This window comes from Netta rufina (assembly GCF_964035555.1).
Source record: "Netta rufina genome assembly, chromosome: 3".
Taxonomy (NCBI): Eukaryota; Metazoa; Chordata; class Aves; order Anseriformes; family Anatidae; genus Netta; species Netta rufina.
The window spans coordinates 34,551,055-34,571,730 of NC_140125.1; the positions used below are offsets into that span (position 1 = coordinate 34,551,055).

The 20,676-nt window shown below is 53.5% G+C and overlaps 1 protein-coding gene across 3 annotated transcripts in view; it reads left to right on the top strand.

Annotated features, from left to right (window-relative positions):
• Positions 1–20,676, top strand: part of TJAP1 (tight junction associated protein 1) — a 34,190-nt gene that overhangs the window by 9,870 nt on the left and 3,644 nt on the right. Inside the window, exons 4-11 of one of the 3 annotated variants that reach the window (XM_084283577.1) lie at positions 11,196–11,290; positions 12,665–12,718; positions 14,227–14,385; positions 17,179–17,207; positions 17,874–18,035; positions 18,531–18,597; positions 19,983–20,090; positions 20,523–20,606. In XM_084283577.1, coding sequence (XP_084139703.1) covers positions 14,260–14,385; positions 17,179–17,207; positions 17,874–18,035; positions 18,531–18,597; positions 19,983–20,090; positions 20,523–20,606 — 576 coding nt within the window. In that variant the 5' untranslated portion in view covers positions 11,196–11,290; positions 12,665–12,718; positions 14,227–14,259. Of the gene's footprint in view, positions 1–11,195; positions 11,291–12,664; positions 12,719–12,750; positions 13,705–14,226; positions 14,386–17,178; positions 17,208–17,873; positions 18,036–18,530; positions 18,598–19,982; positions 20,091–20,522; positions 20,607–20,676 lie in introns of those variants that run through there. The other 2 variants (XM_084283579.1, XM_084283578.1) reach the window with 2 other exon arrangements.

Here is a 20,676-nt window from a genome sequence, read left to right on the forward strand (position 1 = left end):
GAAACTGTCATCGGGGTCCTGGTAGCGGCAGGGCTGGCGTGCGTGGGGAGCGTGGCGGGTGTCAGCCGGGCGGGTGTGTGGGCTTGCTGCTTGTTTTCCTCCCCTGCCCGGTGAGGAATGCGATGTGTTTGCCTTCCTTGGCCTGTGGTTGCAGCCACATTCCTGCGCTGGGAGTCAGCGCGGCGCGGCGTGCTGTTCGTGCCCCCCGGCTACGTGCTTTCAGCTCCACATCAAAGGTGTGTTTGGTGTGTAGCTTGTGCCATTCCTGGCCACACCTGGTGGCCTGCAGGCACGCAGGAGGTGGAGTCTGGCTGCGTTTGCAGATGGCATTCAGGGTTCAGGCTCCTTGCTGCTGGAGAGGCTGGAGCTGAGGCCATGCTAAACAACCCCAGGAATGCAGCGGGAGAGCCGAGCGGCACAGTCACTCCAGGGGCATGTCCTAGCAGCGATGTTTCCTTTATAGCTGCAGCAAAATAAGTCATGCCTGCTCCTCCGAAGGAACTGCCTGTTTGCTCGGGTGTGTTGTAGGGTTTAATTTATGCCGATAAGGCCAATTAAGGTTGGCCTGTCCCCCTGCAGCCTGTATGCTCTTGGTAATCAGCAACGATTGAGTGACTCGTGCCATCGTACAAACTGCATGAAATGCCTGCCCAGGGGTGCAGTGGGCCCAGGATTTAAGCTGGGCAGGAGTGCTTCCCCCCCAGCCAGTGGGATAAATGTTCTTACACGTGTTTGCTGCAGCTTGTCTGCCCCAGCTTCTTCTGGAGAAGCCTTCCTCCTCTTCTGGCTAGTACCTCAAGAGCTGTAAGCTTGGTGCAGCATGGCAGGTCAGGATGCAGACGCATTAATTTGGGATCCTTGCGGGGATGCCTGAGAGGAACAGGCAGTAAGTTTTGTATGTCGCTGTCACAGGAGCCCTCCCAGTCCTATTTACATAAGTCTTTTGTTTGTCTGGCTTGGGGGAAAAATGCCCTCTATTGTCAGCATCAATCCGAGTATGGGCGCAAGGTTTGTGGGAAGAGCAGCGGAACGTCTTCTGTGTCCTGCTGCAAACTCTGAGCTTTCCAGCTCATTAGCCAGTTGGCTTTGATCTTCCAGTCTTGCAGTTCCCCTTCTGGCAATTTCTAGCAGCCTTCAGTTCTCTGACCAGCCAGGCATCTCCATATCCAAGTTCATCCTCTGCAGAAGACCTCCCTGCTGCCATCTTTAGCCAGCAACAGGCACGAAAGAACTGACTTTTGGTAGCCCTCTGCCTTCATAGCATCGCTTTTACTTTTTGGCCGGGGCCACAATCTCTGGATCAGCTGCTGCAGAGCTCCTGCTACCAGACTGCTCCATGCCACGGGCTCTTAGGAAAGATGCACGGCTTTGAAAAGCAGGATCTCAGTGGTGGCTGATCAGGGGCACGTTACTTGTTGCAAAAGACAATTGTGATTGCAAATAATTTCCAGTCACAGAATCACAGAATCACAGAATTTCTAGGTTGGAAGAGACCTCAAGATCATCGAGTCCAACCTCTGACCTAACGCTAACAGTCCCCACTAAACCAGTCCTTTCACATGGGGCTCTCTTCTCCCCTGATTTTACACAAACTTTGCATTTTATTTCAAACAAGTGGCCGCTGGCTCTCTACCTTCCTTTTAAGACCTGGGCGTTCAGGAGAAAGCGTGTTGCTTGAGTATTTGCTTTCCTTCCTCTGTTCTGTGATGCCAAATTCAACAACATCTCCTGTGGCAACACGAAGTGGAACAAAATATAAATAGGTCTGAAACAGGATTATGTGGAAAGTTATTGATGGAACGGTTAGGTGTATGCAATCGTTGCGTCTTTCGGCTTTGTCATGCAACATGGGCAACTGCTGCAGAAATGGAGAACTTGGAGCAATATTTAATCCAACTTTCCGCTTGCCAGGAAAGAAGTGAGGCTGATTCGTGGTCTTTTGCTTCCCCGTCAGTGAGTTTTAATATATTGAGGAAAGAAAGTTGGTTCAGCTTCCCCGCAGGCCTTCAGGAGCGTGTAGGAATCCAGGTCCTCGTGCTGCAGTGTCCAGTCCCGAGCACCTCTGCCAGGGAGATGTGCTCCTGTGGCTGGAGCAGGAACCTTCACCAAGCAGCTACATCTCCCCCTGCTGGGACAGGGCCCAGAAAGCAGGGCTGCGGCCTGAGAGGGAAGTACCAGGAATCCTTCTGACCCCGGAGCACCTTGAGCTGGCAGCAGGTGTGGTGTGCCTCCAGCCGAGACATTCCTGAGGCCGGAGTCACGGACTCTAGAGCCCAGCTCTTGTAGCTGCACGAAGCAGAGGGATGAGGCAGCGGCGCTGGACAAACACCTCCACACATCTGCCTGGCAGCGCGCTGGCATTCCTCCACTCGCTTTGCCCTCGGATGAGTGGCGACCTGCTAGCCCTCCGGGTGCTTTCCTGTGATAGCTCCCCACAAAAATGTACGCAGGACCTGGCAGCCTGCTTTCTGTAGGGCATCCGGTACCAACCATCTTCGCAGAGCCCCTTGGAGGAGAGGTGAGCGGCGGTGCCATCGTTTGCAGCGTGGTGAAGCGCTCGCCTCTGCTGCTGAGAAGATGTTTTCCCGTAACCTCAGAATAATTAACAGGCTTGTACTATCCCAGGGGGTAACAGCGGTGAAGACCAGGCGCTTGGGTTTTACAAGAGCAGTGCTAGTCTGGACAAGCTGCCCTGAGGTGCAGCAGAAGTGCCTGGCCTCACTGCGGTTGCCCTTTGGGACAATTTGTGCTCGTTATTACCTCCCACAGAACTGCGCTGGTGTCAGCAACGATGACAAACGTGGAAAGAGATGGTTGAGGAGAGTGCTAACGCTTTGTCAGAGGGAAGATCCTGCAGAGGGGGAAGGTGAAGCTTTGGGGTATAGGACGCGGGAGCGGGACAGCCACAAAAAAGAGAGGAGATGCTCAGGGTTACGCTCTGCTTCAGGAGCCGCGCCGCGCTGCTGTTGACAGAGCTGAGACAGCTTTTGTGCCCGATCCTGCCCTTGGCTCAGGCCCTAAATCTGCTGGGCCCAGCAGTGCTCTCAGCTTCTGCAGGGAAAGCAGCAAGGGGGGAGAGGGCGGTGAACGCCCTCCTCGTCTCTAAACTGCGGCTGGATGGGGTTTGTTGCCCTAACGCCCCTTCTGTTCCTCTCAGTGCCACCTTGCTCTTCCCTGCCAGCTCATAAGGAGCTGTAGGTGACGCGAGGATCAGTGCTTGAAGGAGGAATGACCTCCCGCTATCCTTACCCGGCACTGGAGCCTGTAATTTTACTTTGTTCTGCTGTCTGCGTTCGGTGCGGTAGAGATCATAAAATATTTCTCTGCTGGAAGATTTTCGCTGATAAATAGCGCAGGGGATGGCCCGGGTTTCCATGGCAATGCTTCTGAATGTGCTTCTGTGTCACCAAAGACAGGGGGACTTGGAGTTGAGGAAGGGTTGAAGGTTTTCCCTGAGAAAAGGGGATGGTGGCGAGGCGGCGTGTTCGTTGTTTGCCTGCCCTTGGGTAGTGCCCCTGATATATAATCTGGAGAAGGAGGAAGCTGCCATTTGGCTAATGGCAGGGATGGACAGTGTCGTGCAGGCTACAGCTGGACCCCTGGCCACGCTTAGCTGTTCAGCTACAGCTGCAGCTGCACGATCACACAACAGCTAAGCCCGTACCATTCTCTGCCTCTCACATCTGACCATCTGCTAGGGAAAAGCTAATTAAACCAAAGCGATTCTTGCCGGGATTAAACCCTAGCAGCGGAGAAAATTGAGAATAGTACCACTATTGTTCTCCCGCTGCTGGACCAGGATAGCTGCTTTATTTGTGGCTGTAAAGAATTGCAGCCTATTCAGCTCGTTGCTGTCAGGTAGGTGTTCAGCTCGTGCACTTTCCTTCTTTCTACCCCGGATCGCTCCTGGGTTAGGTGCAAGAAATGAGGCTGCCTCGCTGAATTTTCTCGCACTTCCATTTTTTATGGCAGCTGAGGCTGTTTCCCTTTACGTGGGATTTCATGCAAACGCAGCCCACGAAGCTGTTTTCTCTCCTGGTGCCTCAATTTCTTGATTAGGGGAAATTGCTCCTGTCTCACACAGTGCTGAGCACGAATCCTGGCTCTGGTACTGGGGACCTGAAACCTCGTAATTGCTGCAAGCAACTGGTATCCATCTGAGATTTGAGACCAAGCAGCTTAATGGGAAAATGTACCTGCGGCCCTTGGAGAGTTTACATTTCAGTCTCGTAAAATAGAAAATGTGGAAGCGCAGTTCCCTTAGCAACTGATCTCTTGCATGTACCTACAGCCCTACAGTGTTACCGTGGGATGCGGGCTTCAAAATAGCTCTTCACAAAAAAATAATAAATTAAATGGACTTGAAACTCGGGTTGATTTCAGTGCTGCTCCTGGAACTCGAAGTGACTGCTCACCCTCTTGTCCAGGGCTGTGGCACAGTTACTTCGATGGCTGAGGAGGGATTTAGTTCTCTGCAAGGGGCTCAGAGTATTTTCCATTTGTCTTTCTGTTTTGAACAGGGAAGACTTGTTGCACCAGGAGGTAGCGGCCCCAGGAGAAGGCAGTGGCAAGCAGTGAAGGTTGTGTGGCTGGAGTGGATGTGAGGAAGGTTGGAGGGAGCTCAGAGACCACACTGGAGAAGCCCGTAGAGATGAAAGTGAGGGCACCAAAAGGCTGAAGATAAATTAAGTCTTGATACTCAGGGAGAAACAGTTCAGATAGCTAAAACTTGAGGACTGAGGGGAGAAAAATGGTAATTTTGGAGTTGCTAGAGTTTAATGTTGACAAATTTGTTTTGGGTGGAAATGTTGTGGGAGCCGGAGGGATGAGAGGTGACTTCAGGGTGTGGGTTTGCAGCCCTGTGCCTTCAGCCTTGTTTGTGCATGTGCTCGCTGCAGGGTTAGCAGGAGAACCTCAGACTTTCGTGGAAGCAGCGCAGTAGTAAGACCGTGCCTGGGGGCAACTTGCAAACATGCTCCAAAGAGTTTACTCAGATAAGCTGCTGGTGAGCCATACCTTTAGGAATGAGAGAGCGGGGAACATTCCCTTCCCGGTGTCTGAGCTGTTGGACATCAGCAAGCAGAAGCTGCGTGGGTGTCTGGAAAGCAGGGTGCAACACACGGCCTTGCTAGCACCCTGTGCCCCTCGCCTGCGGAGAAAGGAGAAAGCTCCGTGCCGTGCAGGGCTTGGCATCGTGATGGTTAGTTGGCATAGGAGTAGTAAAGCCTCCAAGTCCTATAAATGTCATAACTTTAATTCCTTAACCTACCTTGAGCAGTGTGGTTGGCTTATGTTGATTCTGAGAGAGATGCCATTCTCTGTTTTGTCTCGTTTCTTAAAAAAACAAGCAACGAAACCTTCTTAGGAAACAGAAAAGGGCAAAAAGGGTTAACTGCAGTATTGTTAAGGATTATGCCTTTGCAGGGAAGTTGTACTGATTTAGCTTAATCAGATTAGAAACAGTTGTGATTATATTAGGGCAGCGTTCTTGTATAGGCATCCTTAATTTCGTTTGTCTTGTATCTATCTATTTAACTTAAGTTGATTCAACACAAAGTGCTCTTAAACTGAATTAAAAACATTTCCCCAGGAGGGTTGTACCACTTTACGTTATTTCCTAACTCAATTGACTTTACTGCAGTGTATATGGAGACGAGACCTTGGGGAGAGAGCTGCTCCTTTTTATTACGAGCTGAGCGGTTTGTCGCGTTGGGCTGCGGCCGGGTGAGCGGGGAATCAAAGAGCCCCTTGTGGCCGTGTCGCTGGAGGATGGGCACTCTGAGCCCTGCAAACCTTCCTACAGCTTGGGCATTCTCAGCCCTAGCGGGTGATTAAAGTCATTGTTCCCCCTCACCAAATGGGGCTGTCTTTCCTAGCGCAGGTGTGAAGCCCCTGGAATATTGTCTTGGGGTTGCTCCTCAGCCTGCCAGTAAAAGTGCCTGCAGACCCGGTCGGCCAAAAGCAGCATTTCAAAGCCTTTTCAAATCTTTCGTGTTTTAAGGGACTTTCGTGTTTTAAAGGATGGCTGAGAAGGTTCGTGCAGGACTTTTCTGCAGCCACGCAGAGCTGGAGAGAAATTTCCTGTAATTTAATGGTGCTTCCCAGGCACCACCTCACCCCAGCGTGCTCCGTATTTTATGTGACTCGGCATGAAGGGTGACTTCTGCAAGACTCGTGGCTAAAGAAGAAGTTACAACAGGAGCACTGCAGGTGCCAGTTCCCTTTCCCATTGGAAAGGATGAATCCAGTTGCTCCATGTGAGTGAGGGCTGTACGGGAACAAAACTGGCACGTGGACTACTCCGCAAGGCTGGCTGTGGTGGCGGCATTTCCGAAGAAAGCCGACTGCTATAAACACGCCTTTCGTGTCTTGAAATGTGCTTTTGCCACCGCCTGCACGCATCGGGGCTGTGCCGAAAGCCTCTGCGACCTTGCGAGTCCTCTGTAGGTTGGGTCGCTGCGACGAGCTTGTCCATCTGTCCTCTGTAAGTTATGCAAATCGGGCGCTGTGCTCCATTGTCAGTCTGCGTGGGTACTGCCTGGCGTGTGGGCCATCTGTGCACCGCCACAGCTCCTAGATGGAGGCTGTGTTTCGGGCAAGCCTATAGGTTGCAGTAACGGAGCATTTCCTCGCACTGCTGTTCGTCTGTGGCTCCGTGACTTTCGGTCTCTGCAATTAAAGAATCGGAGGCCACAGCTTTCTCATAATGTAGGAACCCGTGGGCTGAAACTAGAGGATTGCTGGGGGCTGGATGAGGCTTGGGGGAATACTTAGAGATGCTGAGAAGGCCACTTGTAGGTTGTTGAAAAATTTAAGTTGTTCCTACATGTAGTTTGTCCTAATCCGATGCCTTTTCATTGTATGCTCTAGGAAGGTAACGTAAGATTTTTTTTTCCTTTTCTTCCTCTCCTACACAGTGGAGGAATTGGCACGGGAAGGGGATTCCTACATGTTCAGTTTCTACAGAAATGCTCACCCACTCCCTCCTTCGCTTCTCTTCAGTTGTTTGCTTAATGTAGCCATTCTCCTGTTTGTGACTGAGAGAAAAGGTGAGGCCGTGGCTCCCCGATTTCCCTCATGTCATCTCCCAGCTTCTGCCAGATAAATATCGTTAGGACATCGAGGTTTGCTTTTACTAGCAGGACCCAAGTAGTTATTTTCAGGAACTTTTGAGGTTACTCCTAACCTCCATAAGCAGTTTTCTCATGGCTGGGCATACATCTCCTGAAATACCTAAGGAATGTGTTCCTGAAGCCTTCCCGTGGAAGATCTGAAAAGAACCCAGGTAAGGAGACAGAGCGGGGAAGGAAGTGAAACCTAAGGTGCAAAGATAACGGTGCTCGGGAGGCTTGCAGCCTAAACCACCTTGTGAGAGTTGAAGGGATCACTCAACAACCTAAAGAGCTCAACCCAAAGGGATGGCTGAACAAAATGAGCTGAATTCTGGTGCATCAGCGTTTTTGGGTAAGGGGCTCTTGTTAGCCTCTCGTGTAGATGCCAGGTGACCTTTTGCCGAGCTGGTTCTTGTGCGGTTTCAGAGGTAGCCATTCAAGGTGGTTATGCTCTTCTGTGCATTGGAAAGCTCGCGTTCATTTCCTGGTCAGAATCTCCCCTGGGTATTTTTATTCTCCATTAACATTCCTTCTGGGGATTGTATTCGGGTCCTTCGCTTCCTGTCCTGTTCCTGTTCAGATGTTAATCAGCTGTTGTGTTCTATTCCAGTTACGGGTGAGCCATGGCAGTGTTTCTTGGGCAGTGCTGATCTGCTCTGGCTTTTATGAACGGGTTAGGGAAGCTAAGCTGCTCTTACCAGCTACTCTAGGCGCTGTGTTAATGCATATTTAGGGGTAGGGAGTCCAGCTGAATTGGTGGCACTGGGGTCTTTGTATTGTAGAAAGAGGGATGGGACTAAGAAAAGTCTGATTCTGAGATGGAAGAGACTTCCACGGGGTGCATGGATGTGACACACACACGATATGTGCTGCCCAGTGGTATTTATATTCAGCCAGAACTACATAAGACTGGATTTCATTTACTTTGGAAACACGGTAGGTGCTAAGCAGGGTTTGTTCCGTGGCCTGTTCAACAGCTAGCCCGATCCCTTTCTTTTGGTATCTTCTGGAGTTTTTTCCTATGCAGGGAGCAGAGATTTCTGCATAACAGTCAAGGTTAATTGGTCTGAAAAGGCAGGAATGAGCAATAATCCTCCTGAAACTCAATTTTAATCCAGGAGTCACTATAATGCTATTACTCAGCTCTGAATCGTGCGCATTAACATGCAGGCAGAACCGAGAAGCAAGTTTCTGCACTGGGAGCTGTCATCCTTTTATTTTAAAGCCAGCCTCAAAGTAACTAGCAGCAGGATGGATCTGAACATATTTTTAATTGGAATTCCTTCCCTGAATGAAAAGCTCTCATTAAATGTTAAAGCGTCCTGTAATAACCTTGCCGTCCTTCTCCATTGTGCTTGGCACGAGCGGGCTGCAGGGGCTGCTTTTAACTTCAGGCAGCTTGTTCTCCTGTCCCAGGCAAGACCTCCTGGTGCAGTTTTTACATCTCCTCTCTCTCTGATTAGCTGCCTCCATCAGGCTTGCTGCAGCAGCTTCTCACTTCATCTGGCTTGAGACACGCGGAGGCGAAGGTTGGCTCTGTCCATACGCACGGCAAGGCAAGTGGCAAGCCCCTCTTCTTGCTTCTCGGGAGGCAAGCGAGGAGAAATTGTTGAAATTAAAGCGGGCTGTGCCCATCTCCGGTGCTGGATCTGTGTTTGCACTAGAGGTTGGCTGAAACAGCGTGAAGTTTCTGGGTTAGCTGCGATGATCAGCTCTGTGGCACAGGACGGTAGCAGCGATTATTTTTACACATGAGTACGTGATTGGAGTTTTTTTTTGGAGTACTCTGACTTGGTGGTAGCCAATGAGTGTTCCCGTAGTGTTGCTTTAGAAACAAATGGGGCTGTGATGGTGCTGTGGAGTGTGTTTTCCCTGTCATACAAGTTTATCTTTCTGAATAGAGAGCAAGATCAAAGAAACGTTGCTTTAAAAAGGAAAACACTGGGAAAGATGACAACGCCTGAAATAAGGGACACTTTCCGCAGTGTAGTCACCCTATTTCTGTTAAGGAAGGGAAATGCTGATCCTGAACTGGTGAGCGGCCTGTTTTATGGGATCAGAAAAGGCAAGACATGAGCAGGTAATGATGAGGAACACCCTGCAAGTCCTTCTCTGCCCTTTTGTAGGGAACGTGCAGCCGCTCCAACAGCAACAGAGAGCTAACCGTGCTCCTCCTGGTCTGAAAACCAAAGCTGATTATTAGTTACCTCGGGGCTGGAGGGACTTTGCAAATACCAGGAAAGCAATAAGTGTCTGCACTGTTGTTTTTTTCCTTTGATGCTTTTTCACAGAATCACAGAATTTCTAGGTTGGAAGAGACCTCAAGGTCATCGAGTCCAACCTCCAACCTAACGCTAACAGCCCTCCACTAAACCATATCCCTAAGCTCTACATCTAAACGTCTTTTGAAGACTTCCAGGGATGGTGACTCCACCACTTCCCTGGGCAGCCTGTTCCAATGTCTAACAACCCTTTCAGTGAAGAAATTCTTCCTAACATCTAACCTAAAACTCCCCTGGCTCAACTTAAGCCCATTCCCCCTCGTCCTGTCACCAGGCACGTGGGAGAACAGGCCAACCCCCACCTCGCTACAGCCTCCCTTGAGGTACCTATAGAGAGCGAAAATGTTGTCCAGAGGGTTTCCATGTTGTCCAGAGGGTTTGTATGTGTTACTGGAGAAAACGTGATGTGAGTGAGGTGGTGTCATGGGTTCTGCGGGCCCTGGATGGAATAACCCAAGCCATTCTGTGCTGCACCACGTCTGCTCCTGGTGTGTGGTGAAAGTCTTGGCCTTTCCCAAGCCTCACAGCGGACACAGCCACTTGCAAACGGAGAGGGTGGGTTTTACACAGAGGGCTGCTGCCTGAGAGCAGCAACTAGTCAAGCATGCACACGCAGCTGCGCTCAGTCCCTGTCCCCGTGAAAAGAGGGGCTGTGTGGTTCCTCTTTGTGAGGGGGTGGAGGAATCAGCAGCTTTTTGCATTAACAGAGCAAATTGTTAGGTTTCTACTGCAGTCTTCAGAGCCTCAATGTGCTCGTGGCTTTGCCTGGAAGACAAGGCTATTGCTGAGGCTGGTCGGGGTGCAGACCCAAGCCTGGTGACCTTCAGGGAGCTCTTCCAGTGAAGCTGTCTCTGTCAGTGAGCTCAGAAATGACTCTGGACTGTGGGTAGTAGCTAGAAGATGGAAGAATTGGAGCTAGTGCAGGTGATAGCATTTACAGCTCTCCTCCTAGCAGCCCTAAGGGACATTGCCGATGAGAGATGGACAGGGCAGATAAAAAAGGAGCAGGAGGTTAAGTTTCCTCTTGTGTTACAATGCTAATTAGGATGGCAAAGACCGGGCTGAAGAGCTGCCTGCTGCTGTAGCTCCAGGACAAAGCCGAGCTTCTCCTGGGTAGTCAAAATGTGGACCCGACAGCGAGCTTCCTCGGAGAGAAGCTTGTGAATAGTGTGGTGAGTGCAGGGCAGAAACAACGCTGTCTTAAACCTCTAGGTAGTGCCTGTGTCCTTTTCAGCTTTGAAGCACAAGGTCTGTTTATTCTGCAGAGAGTCTGCTGCTCTCTGAACAGAGGCACGGGGAATTGAGCCACCTTGGGTTTCTCTCTGTGGTAGCAAAGGATGCCCGCTCACTGCAGGCAGAGAGCTTAACTGTGCTGTTTGGCACAAGGAAGTCTGCAAAACAAACTCGGTTGGGGTGGCAGGCTGGTTGGGGCACGCATGGAGGAATGACAGAGGCTGATCCCTGGCGCTGATCAGGAGCACAGGCTGGGAAGCAGTGACCCCTGGAGCCACCTAGGAGAACCATCCGCCTTTCAGAGCCCAGTCACCGTACTGCAGAGGCGTCCAGCTCACTGGAGGGCTGCTTAAACAAAATACACACCACTTCTTCTTTGGGACGCAGTGAAGACAAGGAGCTTGCTTCACTCGATGGTCCCGCCATCAGGCAGTGGCCGGATGGTGCAGCAGTTTGCTGCTGGCTCCCATCCCGGCACCTGGCCATGGGTTGGCCTGCGCGTGCCTGGCTGTTTCCATGCGTTGTGTTGATGGGTGACTGACACCGAGTTTCCTTTCTCATGTTTCAGGGGCTGTTGGCCAGATGCTGCTGGATGCTGACAGGAGAAAGCTGATTCGGAGACGGGCAGCCAGAGATGTTTGGACACGTCGTCATTTTGGATCTGTAAGTCCTTGTTTGAGGGGAAGTTGCCTGGAGGCACCGCGAGTATTTGAGTGTCTCTGGAAATGCTCAGATCGTGGGGGCAGGTTCCCAGTCCCGGTAGCTTTTTGAGGTAGGTGGGGAGGAGGTGGCAGGTATTGGGTAGGAAGCAGGACAGAAGCGTGTCACTACGCCTGTCCTCACTACAACGCTGCAAAGCATCGGGAGGGGGAGAGAGAAGGTGTAAATCCAGGAAGGACCAGGTCAGTGAAGCCTGAATCTGCTTCTCTCTCTCCCTCCCTGTGCTTTGCAGCTTTGCCCTGCAGAGCAGTTAGACTGTTGTGAAGCTGTTTTTCCCTTTGCTAGTCAAGACCCGACCGCAGCCTTGCAGTGAGGAAGGGGGCCAGACAGCTCGTTGGGCCCGGGCCAGCGCTAGGGCACCTTTCAGTTTGTTTTGGCAGCGCCTGAGTTTGCGTGGTCCTGGTTGCCTGCCTGTGCCATTCACCTTCCATCTGGCTCTCCCCGTGTGCATACAACTGCTCCACACCCTGCGCTCCCGTCCCGCCTCCCAGGGCTCGGTGCCACGGGCAGGGGAAGGAGCAGCGCAGCAGCAGCAGCGCGTCAGGAACGGGAAGACTCCGCTGCCATGTCTTAAATCAGGGGCAGAGCGATAGCTGCAGAGCTCAGCTCTTCCAGGCAGCTCGCAGGTGAAGCCATTTCTCGTCCTGTGGCCATGCGTACCCTGGGCTGTGAGCACAGAAGATCCTTTCTGATCTTGTGTTATGGCCTGGGTTGGACGGACAGCGTTTTACAGCAGCCTGTTAGCGTGCCACGCTCTACCTTGCTGCTGTTTGCTGGCAGCTGGAGAGTAGCTTATCTTCCTCTGCCTCGTAGAGGTGTGGGCCATCACAGCGGTAGGCACAAGGACGTCATGTTTTGGCTCCGAGGAGAGCCTGCTAATTGCCAGCTCATTTGTAGGTGCACAGACTTAACAATTACCTCACTCAGCCTTGTAGCATTACCAAGCTCCTGTCCCTAAGGCTTCACGCAGAGGAAATGAGCAGGAAATGTCCAGTTTCACAGGAGGTGCCTGTAGTCCTTATGGAACCAAGGTTCTCTGTGAGCTGTTGCTTCATGAATTTTGGGTTTGCATGGTCCTGATCGCCTCGGATGTGTCCTTGCCAAGCGGCTTTCCAGCTCTTGCAGGGCTGTGAGGCTCAACGGTCCTAAGCTAATTTCCTTTCAGAAGATCTGTTGTGGGTTGGGGCAGGCACTTGGAGTGAGATGAACATCCTGTCGTCCTTGGTTATAAACATGCCCCACTCCTTAAATATTCATGGGGTGAGATTTCAAGCTGTTTCTTGTATGGATTCTGAGCTGTTTGTTTCCCTTCTTCAGGGCATCTGAGTGAGGGTCCGTGCTTCATGAAGCTTTGAATTTGAGCCGAGGCTGGTAAGTGCTCAGGTTTTAGGGGCAAGAGAAATGATAGTGTGGTTTCAGCTCGGGATATCTGTATGAGTATCTCCTGCCCTTAGCCTGGCAGGAGTTGACAGAAGAGATCACCTGGTTGGTGGTGGGGTGTTGACAAACCTGCTGCTGGTCAGGATTTCAGCATTTCTTTTTGAACAGGAGAAATGTCTTCACAGCAAGGCAGAGCCAGCTGTGGTGTTTGGAGATGCAGTGCAGTGTGTATTATTTTGCTGGACGTGTTTTTTCCTAAAGCATTAGAGATCACTTCACCTCACTGGTTCCTTTTAAGAGAAAGGATCTTGAGGGAACGACTGCAGCAACGTTGAATTTTCAAGATTTTGACGGTGGATTTGACAGGCTAGTTTTAAGAAGTTGCTCATGTATGTGGAAAACACATGAGAGACTTCAGCGAGCCTGTGTTATTTTTTTTTTTTAGTGGAGAACAGCTCACGAATTGTCCTGTGAAGTGTAAAGCCTGCTGTGGCTTGGAGCCACTCTGTGCCTGGTGCAGGCATTTCAGTCCTCCCAGGGGGCCTGATCTAAGTGCTGAGAGGGTGCAGCCAGGCAAGAGTGGATGAGAACTGCAGAGAACTCTTCAGGGGCTCCATTTAGACACCGAACAATGTGTAAAACAAGTGGCAAGGCTGCTTGGTGGGAAGTCTTCCTGCCCTCCACTCAAAGTGGTGGAAAGGAAGATTATTCCATGCATACAGGATAGCTGCTTTCCTTCTGCCCCATATTTTGCTCTTGTGCTGCTCCTGCTCCTGCAGCAGGTGGATTCTTCCTGCCCAGCACAGTTTGGGTAAAGGCACAGAAGCGAATCTGGGCTTTCTTGCAGTGGTACTGCTGCATGTTGCAACATCTGACCTTAGGTACCAACATCTCAGTGGCCTTGCTCCCTAATTTGATGCCACCTGTGACTTGGGGGTGCTCTTTTCACTTTTCTGACGGAGTGAGCGGTTGGAAAGGTATGGCACCTCCTTCTGACAAGCCTCCCGTGGTTTGCCCCGCTTGTGGCCCAGTGTTAGCAAAACTCTTCTCAGTTGGGGCTCTTTAATGACCGGAGTCTCCTCCCACAAAGTCCCTGCCGGCAGCGGCAGCACATAATCGATAACCCCTGCTGTCACTGCTGCCTGGCAGGCTCGCTGGGTCCATATTGGAAGAGGCCTTTCCTAAAGAGCCTGATCGATAAGCTGCTGTGAGGCCTCTTCTGGTTTGCTATATATAATCCAGCTCCACACGAGCTACGTGAGTGAGCGTGTGGAGAAGGGGGGAGAGGATGTGCCAGCCCTCCGCTCCCCCTGGCTGGGAGGACGCGGCTACCTCTGACTTTGCTCCCTCTCCTGCGGCCGCCGCTCGAGCCGTGCGCTCACATCCCTTCCTTGCTCTATCCACACTCTGCATGGGGAGCGGACGTCCTGCTGGGTTGCTTCTAGGGTTGCCTGCAGCGCGCGTGACTCCCTCTCCCGTGCGCTTTCTGCTCTCGGCAGGTAGCCCGCCGGCGGAGCCCCGCAGCCGGGAGGATGTCGAGCACGGCTCCCTCCAAGAAGCCCTACCGCAAGGCGCCCCCGCAGCATCGCGAGGTCCGCCACGAGGTCCCCATCATTCGGGACGAGCAGGACGGAGTGATTTTGGCCGAGCAGAGTCAGGTAACAGCTTGCCGGGTGGCGAAGGGATTAGCAGCGGCGCGCCAGCACGCAGGGTTTAGTCGCGCCGAGGCGGGCCAGCTCGAGCAGGCAGAGGGGTTTGAGGTTTGCAGCCCCAACTTCTCGTCGTGGTCTCTGGAGTCCAGCAGTGAGAAGGAAGCGGCAGGGCGCCGAGCAGAGCTGAATGTCAAGAGCCAGCCAGCACTGCCGCGTGGTAGGAGGATGGCACAGCGGGGCGGGAAGCGGTGCCCGAACCGCGCTCGTGGGCACCTCGGCAAATTTGTGAGCCGCAGCATGGAGACGGTCGTGGTGCCTGGAGATGAAAAACCCCACCCTCCTTGCTCGTTCAAGAGCAGAAGCCTGGAACGCTCGCTTATGTTTAAAGAGCCTCCTGAAGTCTTGGCACCGAGGAAGTTTCGGGTCTCCCCTACGCACCTGCCTCTGAAAGGGATCTTAAAGCAGACCGGCCTGCGGGCGGGCGCGTGCCCGGAGACCCTCCGCAAGTCCCGCTCCGTCGAGGCACTTCCCCGTGGCCGCAGCTCCCGCAAGTACAGCGACCCTCAGCTGGGCCTCGGCCGCAGGGAGCGCAGCAGTGGCAGTGCTGCCGACTCTGCCAAGCGCAAGGAGAAGCTCAGAGAAGAGAAAATGCTCTTCTCCAAGTTCCTGGACGAGATTACCCAGCGGGTGCTGAGTCCCATCCGCTTGCGCTCGCTGGGAGAAAGCAGGGGAGCAGAGCAAAGCCAGAACTCTGCCCGTTTCGCCAAGGGGTTTGCCCCAGAAAGCCGAGGGGAAGGTCATCTGGAAGAGGTCAAAACCAAACGGGCAAAAGAAAGATCCTCGTGCCCAAGCAGAAGAAAAACAGCAAAGAAATGTGAGGGGCCGGGAATGGCTTCGTGTCAGAGAAATCGTGCGGAGGAGGCTGAGAGAGTTTCCAGATTGAGCAAGAAGCCCGTTCTTGGGAAAAAGAACAGTAAGGAGAAAGTTCTTTCCTTGGAGAGAAGGGTGGTAGATCTGTGTCAGTATGAGCTGCAGAAGCTGGCAGCCCTGGGGCTGGCAGGGACATCCTCTGGGCAGCAGCACTCACTGTCTTCATGGAAAAGCAGTGCAGAGGGCAGAAGGGATGAAAGCAGTCCCTGTTCCCGGCTGTTACAGCCACACCATCTGTCTGCTAAAATCGGGCAGAAGCAGAAAGTGGAGCCGAACCACCCAGAGAAAGAATCCTTTTCCCCTCCAACACCCTGGAGCCGGGAGGAAGGGCCAGCTCCACCTAGATCCTCCCCTTCCTGCAGCCTGGCACTAAACAAGGTAGGTGCCAGGTCTGCTGGCTCTCGCAAACGGGGGTCTCACCAAGGCCAAAGCCCCCACCTGGCTCTCACCTCACCCCTAATGCCAGTGGGGGGGGACAGAGCGGGCCCCCAGCCCTGAAGCTGTGGGCGTCTCGTCACCAGAAGCTGCTGTCCTGTGGTGCTGCTCGTGTCGCTGCTGCAGGCCGGGTTTATCTTTGGTTTATCTGGGGTGCTGGATCTCTCCTTGATGGCTGGTTTGGGTCTTTGTAAGCCATCCCCTCTTTTCTCCAGCCTGCTTTGGGGCCACTGCCTCATTTTACTGGAAATCGCCGTATCCCCTTTGCCTGCTCGCTACCCTGTGCTGGGTGTGGATTTGTAGGGGTTGGGGAGGCAGATGCTGGGTAATTCTGCAGGAATTACTGACTGCCTTGTGGGGTAGGGATGTGAGGAAAGGGTGGATTGATGCTTTGCCTTTAAGGACAGGAAGGTAGGTGCAGGCGCTGAGGACCATCCTTTTAAAATGAGCAGTGATGAAGGAAGCCCCGTGGTGTCTGAGGGCCAGGCCTGAGATGAGTCTGCCCTCTGTAGCGCTGCTGGAAGCTCGGCAACCTCAGCCACAGCTGCCTGTGGCGTGGCCTCTCACGCTTCATGGGCAAGGTGACGTGTGGCAGCTCAGTGCTGCAGGTACACCACGCACCAAAACTGCTCCGTGGGCAGCTTGGGCCTCGAGAATGGTTGCGGCCTCGAGCTTTCACAAGAGATGTGGTTGTTGCTAGTGCTGATTGAATCTCGCCCAGCTGTGCTGGCAAGCAGCAGCCACCTTTTGGGTTAGCGCAGGGAGCGAGAGCAGCGCAGCCACGTGCTCCTGGTGCAGCACTGTCTCGCCTTGTTCTGCAGGTCCCTGCTCCCACCATCTCCGGGGCCCTTGCCCAGAACGTTTCTTTCACAGGCTGTTCTGCCCTTTAGTGTTTCTTGTGCTGTCCTGGAGCAATGACAGTGGCGCTCTTCAGGTCTGCAGAAAGAAACCCTTTTCAAAAATCGTCTAGCTGGCGTGACTGCGGGACAGACAGCTCTTTTCATCTCCCAGAAGACACGCTCTGATTCTTCTGGGAGGCCTCGAGGGTGTTGTGGTGGCACGTTAATTGCTGGTGCCTGCTGGCCTGTGAGATTCCTGCTCCCTGTTAATCGTGGACGGGCAGGAAGGTGAAACACCAGCAGAGGTGGCCGTGTGGTGAGAGAGGCTGGTGCTCACCGTGGGAGAGTGAAGTTACCCAACGTGTGTGGTGGTTTCTGGTTCAGCTGCTCTGAGCCAGAGCACACAGTCTGTCTTAGCATCGGGCATGGGGGTGGTGTGTACAGATCCCAGCTTCTAGTCTACCTACCCTGACCCCGCAGAGGAAGAGCAAGAGTCCCTGCTAGGGTCTGGCAACAAGACGTTGCCCTTTAGGGGACGGTATGAGACCAACTCCTCCCCTGAAAGAATCTCACATCTGTTTTCTTCCCTGTGCAGGAGCCCTTGACGGATGCAGAAAGGATGAAGTAAGTGTCCTGCTCCCCCCGCCCGCTTGTCGTGCTGATCCCTCACCTCGTGGTCGTGCCACCTGCAGGGTGAAGCTGCCTGCCCCTGCGGGCTCCCCTCACATCTCCAGCCCTCCTGGGGCCGTGTGGGCAGAGCTTTGGTCTGTGCCTTGCCAACCTCAAGAGGTGTGGGGCCGCAGATCTCCAGTGCAGGTGCAGGCAGAGGAGTCGGTGGGTGTGGTGGAAAGCAGGAGATAAAGCCTTGAACGCAGGTGGAGGGAAGAATGCCTTCATCTCATTGCCACTGTCATAGTGTGAGCCACCAAAACCAGCACGCAAGGGCCTGCTGCTGGGTGAGGGTGAGGTGTGGGGCCCAGACAGCTGCTAGCACTGCGCTTCATCCTCTTCTAACCTGCTCGGGGATAAATTATTGAGTGGGTCTCATTCAGCAGGGAGCTGAGCAGCCCATCTGGCGAGCGGACTTCACCCGAGCTCTGTAACCCGAGAGGGAGCTGGGAGCTGATCCCACAGCTCACGTGGGCTTGGGTTTGAGCCTCCCTCTCCTAACTGTGGTGCACTGTTCACTGCGTGGGCTGGGGTCCCCTGACGGTTCAGTTCCTGGCTTCTGGGGTCTCTGTGTGGGATGTTAAGCCCCAAAGCAGTGGGGCCTTGTCGCTGTGTGCCCAGGTTGCTGCAGCACGAGAACGAAGAACTGCGCCGGCGGCTGACCTACGTGACGAACAAAATGGAGGCGATGGAGAGGGAGCTGGAGTCGGGGCAGGACTACCTGGAGATGGAGCTGGGCCAGAACCGGGAGGAGCTGGAGAAATTCAAAGACAAATTCCGTAGGTATGGAAAAGCAAAAAAAAAAATAAAAAAAAATGAGGGGCAGAGTTGGAGCAATCACTCCCAGCAAGGGCTCCCTCATTTGCTTCGAGCAGGCTGTGCCCTGCTGTGTCGATCGGAGGCATGCTGTCCTCAGAAAGGTGCTCCCCCAGACTGAGGGGAGGGTGAAAACCTCACAAGTATTGCTACCTCCAGGGTGCAGCAGGCACGCTGCTAGCTTGAGGGGTTGTCACAGCTCAGAGTCATCCAACGTCCTCACACCCTTCCCAGCAAAAGCATGAAGGGTCACCCAGCCAACCTCAGCTTGCCTCTGGTAATTTGGGGTCTGGAGGCCATTATGAGGCAGAGGTGAGGCACAGCTGACATGCCTTGGTGTCTTAGTGCTGGGAATTTCAGTCTTCCTGGAGGTGTGGATTAATTGGTTTGCTGGGCAGTCACAAAGAAGACTTGTGTGAATGCCCGAGATCCATTCCCACGTGTACCACCTTGGTCCTGTAGGTTGCAGAACAGCTACACCGCTTCCCAGAGAACCAACCAGGACCTGGAGGAGAAGCTGCACGCCCTAGTAAGTGCCTTACTCGGTCCCTACAGAGAGGAGGTGGAGGTAGACCTATGTGCTAGGAGCAGAAGGGGGAAGGGGCCCTGGCTTTAGCCAGCAGGCGTGGAGGTGGGCGAGGGTTGGGATTCTGGCCACGACCACCTAGTCCCCCTTCTGGCTGGTGTCGTGAGCTGGTTCCTTGATTTACGGAGCCCCTACCTGGTCATGCACGTGAGCTTGGTTGCCCACAACATAACCGCATGGTGTCCGTCCGTCGTGTTGCTTCAGTCCCTCTGGAAACGCCAGGGATGTGCCAGCCGCTCCTGGGGGGCTCGTCCTGGGGGGACGGGGACAGTCAGAGCAGAGCCAGCGTGCGTGTGTGTGTCTGTTGTGTGCATTCATAACACTCATGGCTGTTTCTTTTCTCTCCCTCCCCCTCTCTCTCTCTCTCTCTCTCTCTCTCTTTCTCCTCCCCACGCTGCTGCTGGCACACGCTGGGCGCGCTCACCTCTCAGGCCTCTCTCAGCCAAAGCTGGATTTTTGCAGTTGCGTCTTTTCGTTTGTGTGTTTTTTCTTTTTTTCCCCCTTTTACGTGTCCCAGCCTGTCGGTTTCATTGGCAGTCCCACATGCTCCAGCCCAGCTGGAGGGGGGCCCCCAGCCCTCGTCCAGCCAAGGGCTCACCTGGTATCCAGCAGCTGCCCGCAGCTGCAGCAGGCCCTGGCTTGCAGCGCTCCATCCGAAGAGCGTTTGACACCGAGCCAGTTTTCTCTTCTTAACTCGATGTCACTTGAATTTCTTGGGTCAGTATTCATTGTGCCCCTCTTACATCCGGGTCTCTGCCTGCCCTGCTCCTAAACTGTTAGGGAGTCTGAAGAGACGAGACCATTTGCATTAGGGTGGGTGTTGAGTGAGCTCCAGGTCCTTTTTCTTACCAGAGCAAGGCCTGAGCTCTTTCAAGGTGGTGTCCTTTCCCTGCCAAACAAATCTGTCCGCTCAGCACAGCCTGCTGACCTGTATGGGCAGCGTTCTCGCTCCGTTGCCCCAGAGCGGAGGGCTGGGTATCACAAATTTATAGCTCCTTGCTGCTGGTGGCGGGATGGGATGAACTATTCAAAGCCACCACCTTTCCATCAGGCACCCCATCAACCAGGGCAGAGAGGAAACGTGGTTGTGCTGCGTTAAGGAGCTTTCAACTCAGCTGTCACCTCTGCAACCAGCAGAGTGGCCGGCTCCACTTGCCTTTGGAGGCCCTCCCTGGGTGAAGAGCCAGCCTGTCCCCCTTGTCTGTCTGTCTGGAAGTCTTTGTATCCCAGCTGAACGTGGCGTTGTGCTATGCTGGGGGTGAGGTGGGTGGTGAAGCCGGTTTCTTCTGTGCTGGGGGGATTTACACCCTTCTGTTCTCGCATCCCAGATCAAAAAGGCAGAGATGGACCGCAAGACGCTGGACTGGGAGATTGTGGAGCTCACCAATAAACTGCTCGATGCGAAAACTACCATCAACAAGCTGGAAGAACTCAACGTGAGTGAGTCTGCAAAGGGTTGTGCAAGTGTGGTGAGGTGTGGGCTCGTCCTCTGGTTCAAAGTCATGGGCGTAAAGGAGCATGGGGATGACTTCAGTGTTTATGAAGGCGAGGGAGCTGCACGCAGCGGTAGGGACAGGCAAACAGAAAAAAGGCCTGAGGGACTGGGCAAGGAAGGGCTGATCTGCACGGCTGATGAAGATCAGACTCTTTTGGTGTCTGAGCTTAAGGTTTGACCTGAGCCCAGGCTGTACCAACTGAGGGGACTTCTGGAGATGAATTCCACGGGGAGGGAGGAGTTGAAAGGGACGTGCTGGCTGAGCCGTAAGAAATGCACGGGCCTTCTGTTTGAGCAGCACCTGGCCAGGCGGTGCCTTTTCGGGGAGCAGCTACGAGCCTGACGCGGCTGCACGCTGTGCCCTTTCTTGCAGGAACGCTACCGGCAGGACTGCAACCTCGCGGTACAGCTGCTCAAGTGCAACAAGTCCCACTTCAGGAACCACAAGTTTGCCGATGTGAGTAGCAGCGCCGCAGAGGTGGGGAAGGAGGGCTCGTGGTTTCCACCTGCGCCTTGCCTTTTTCCAG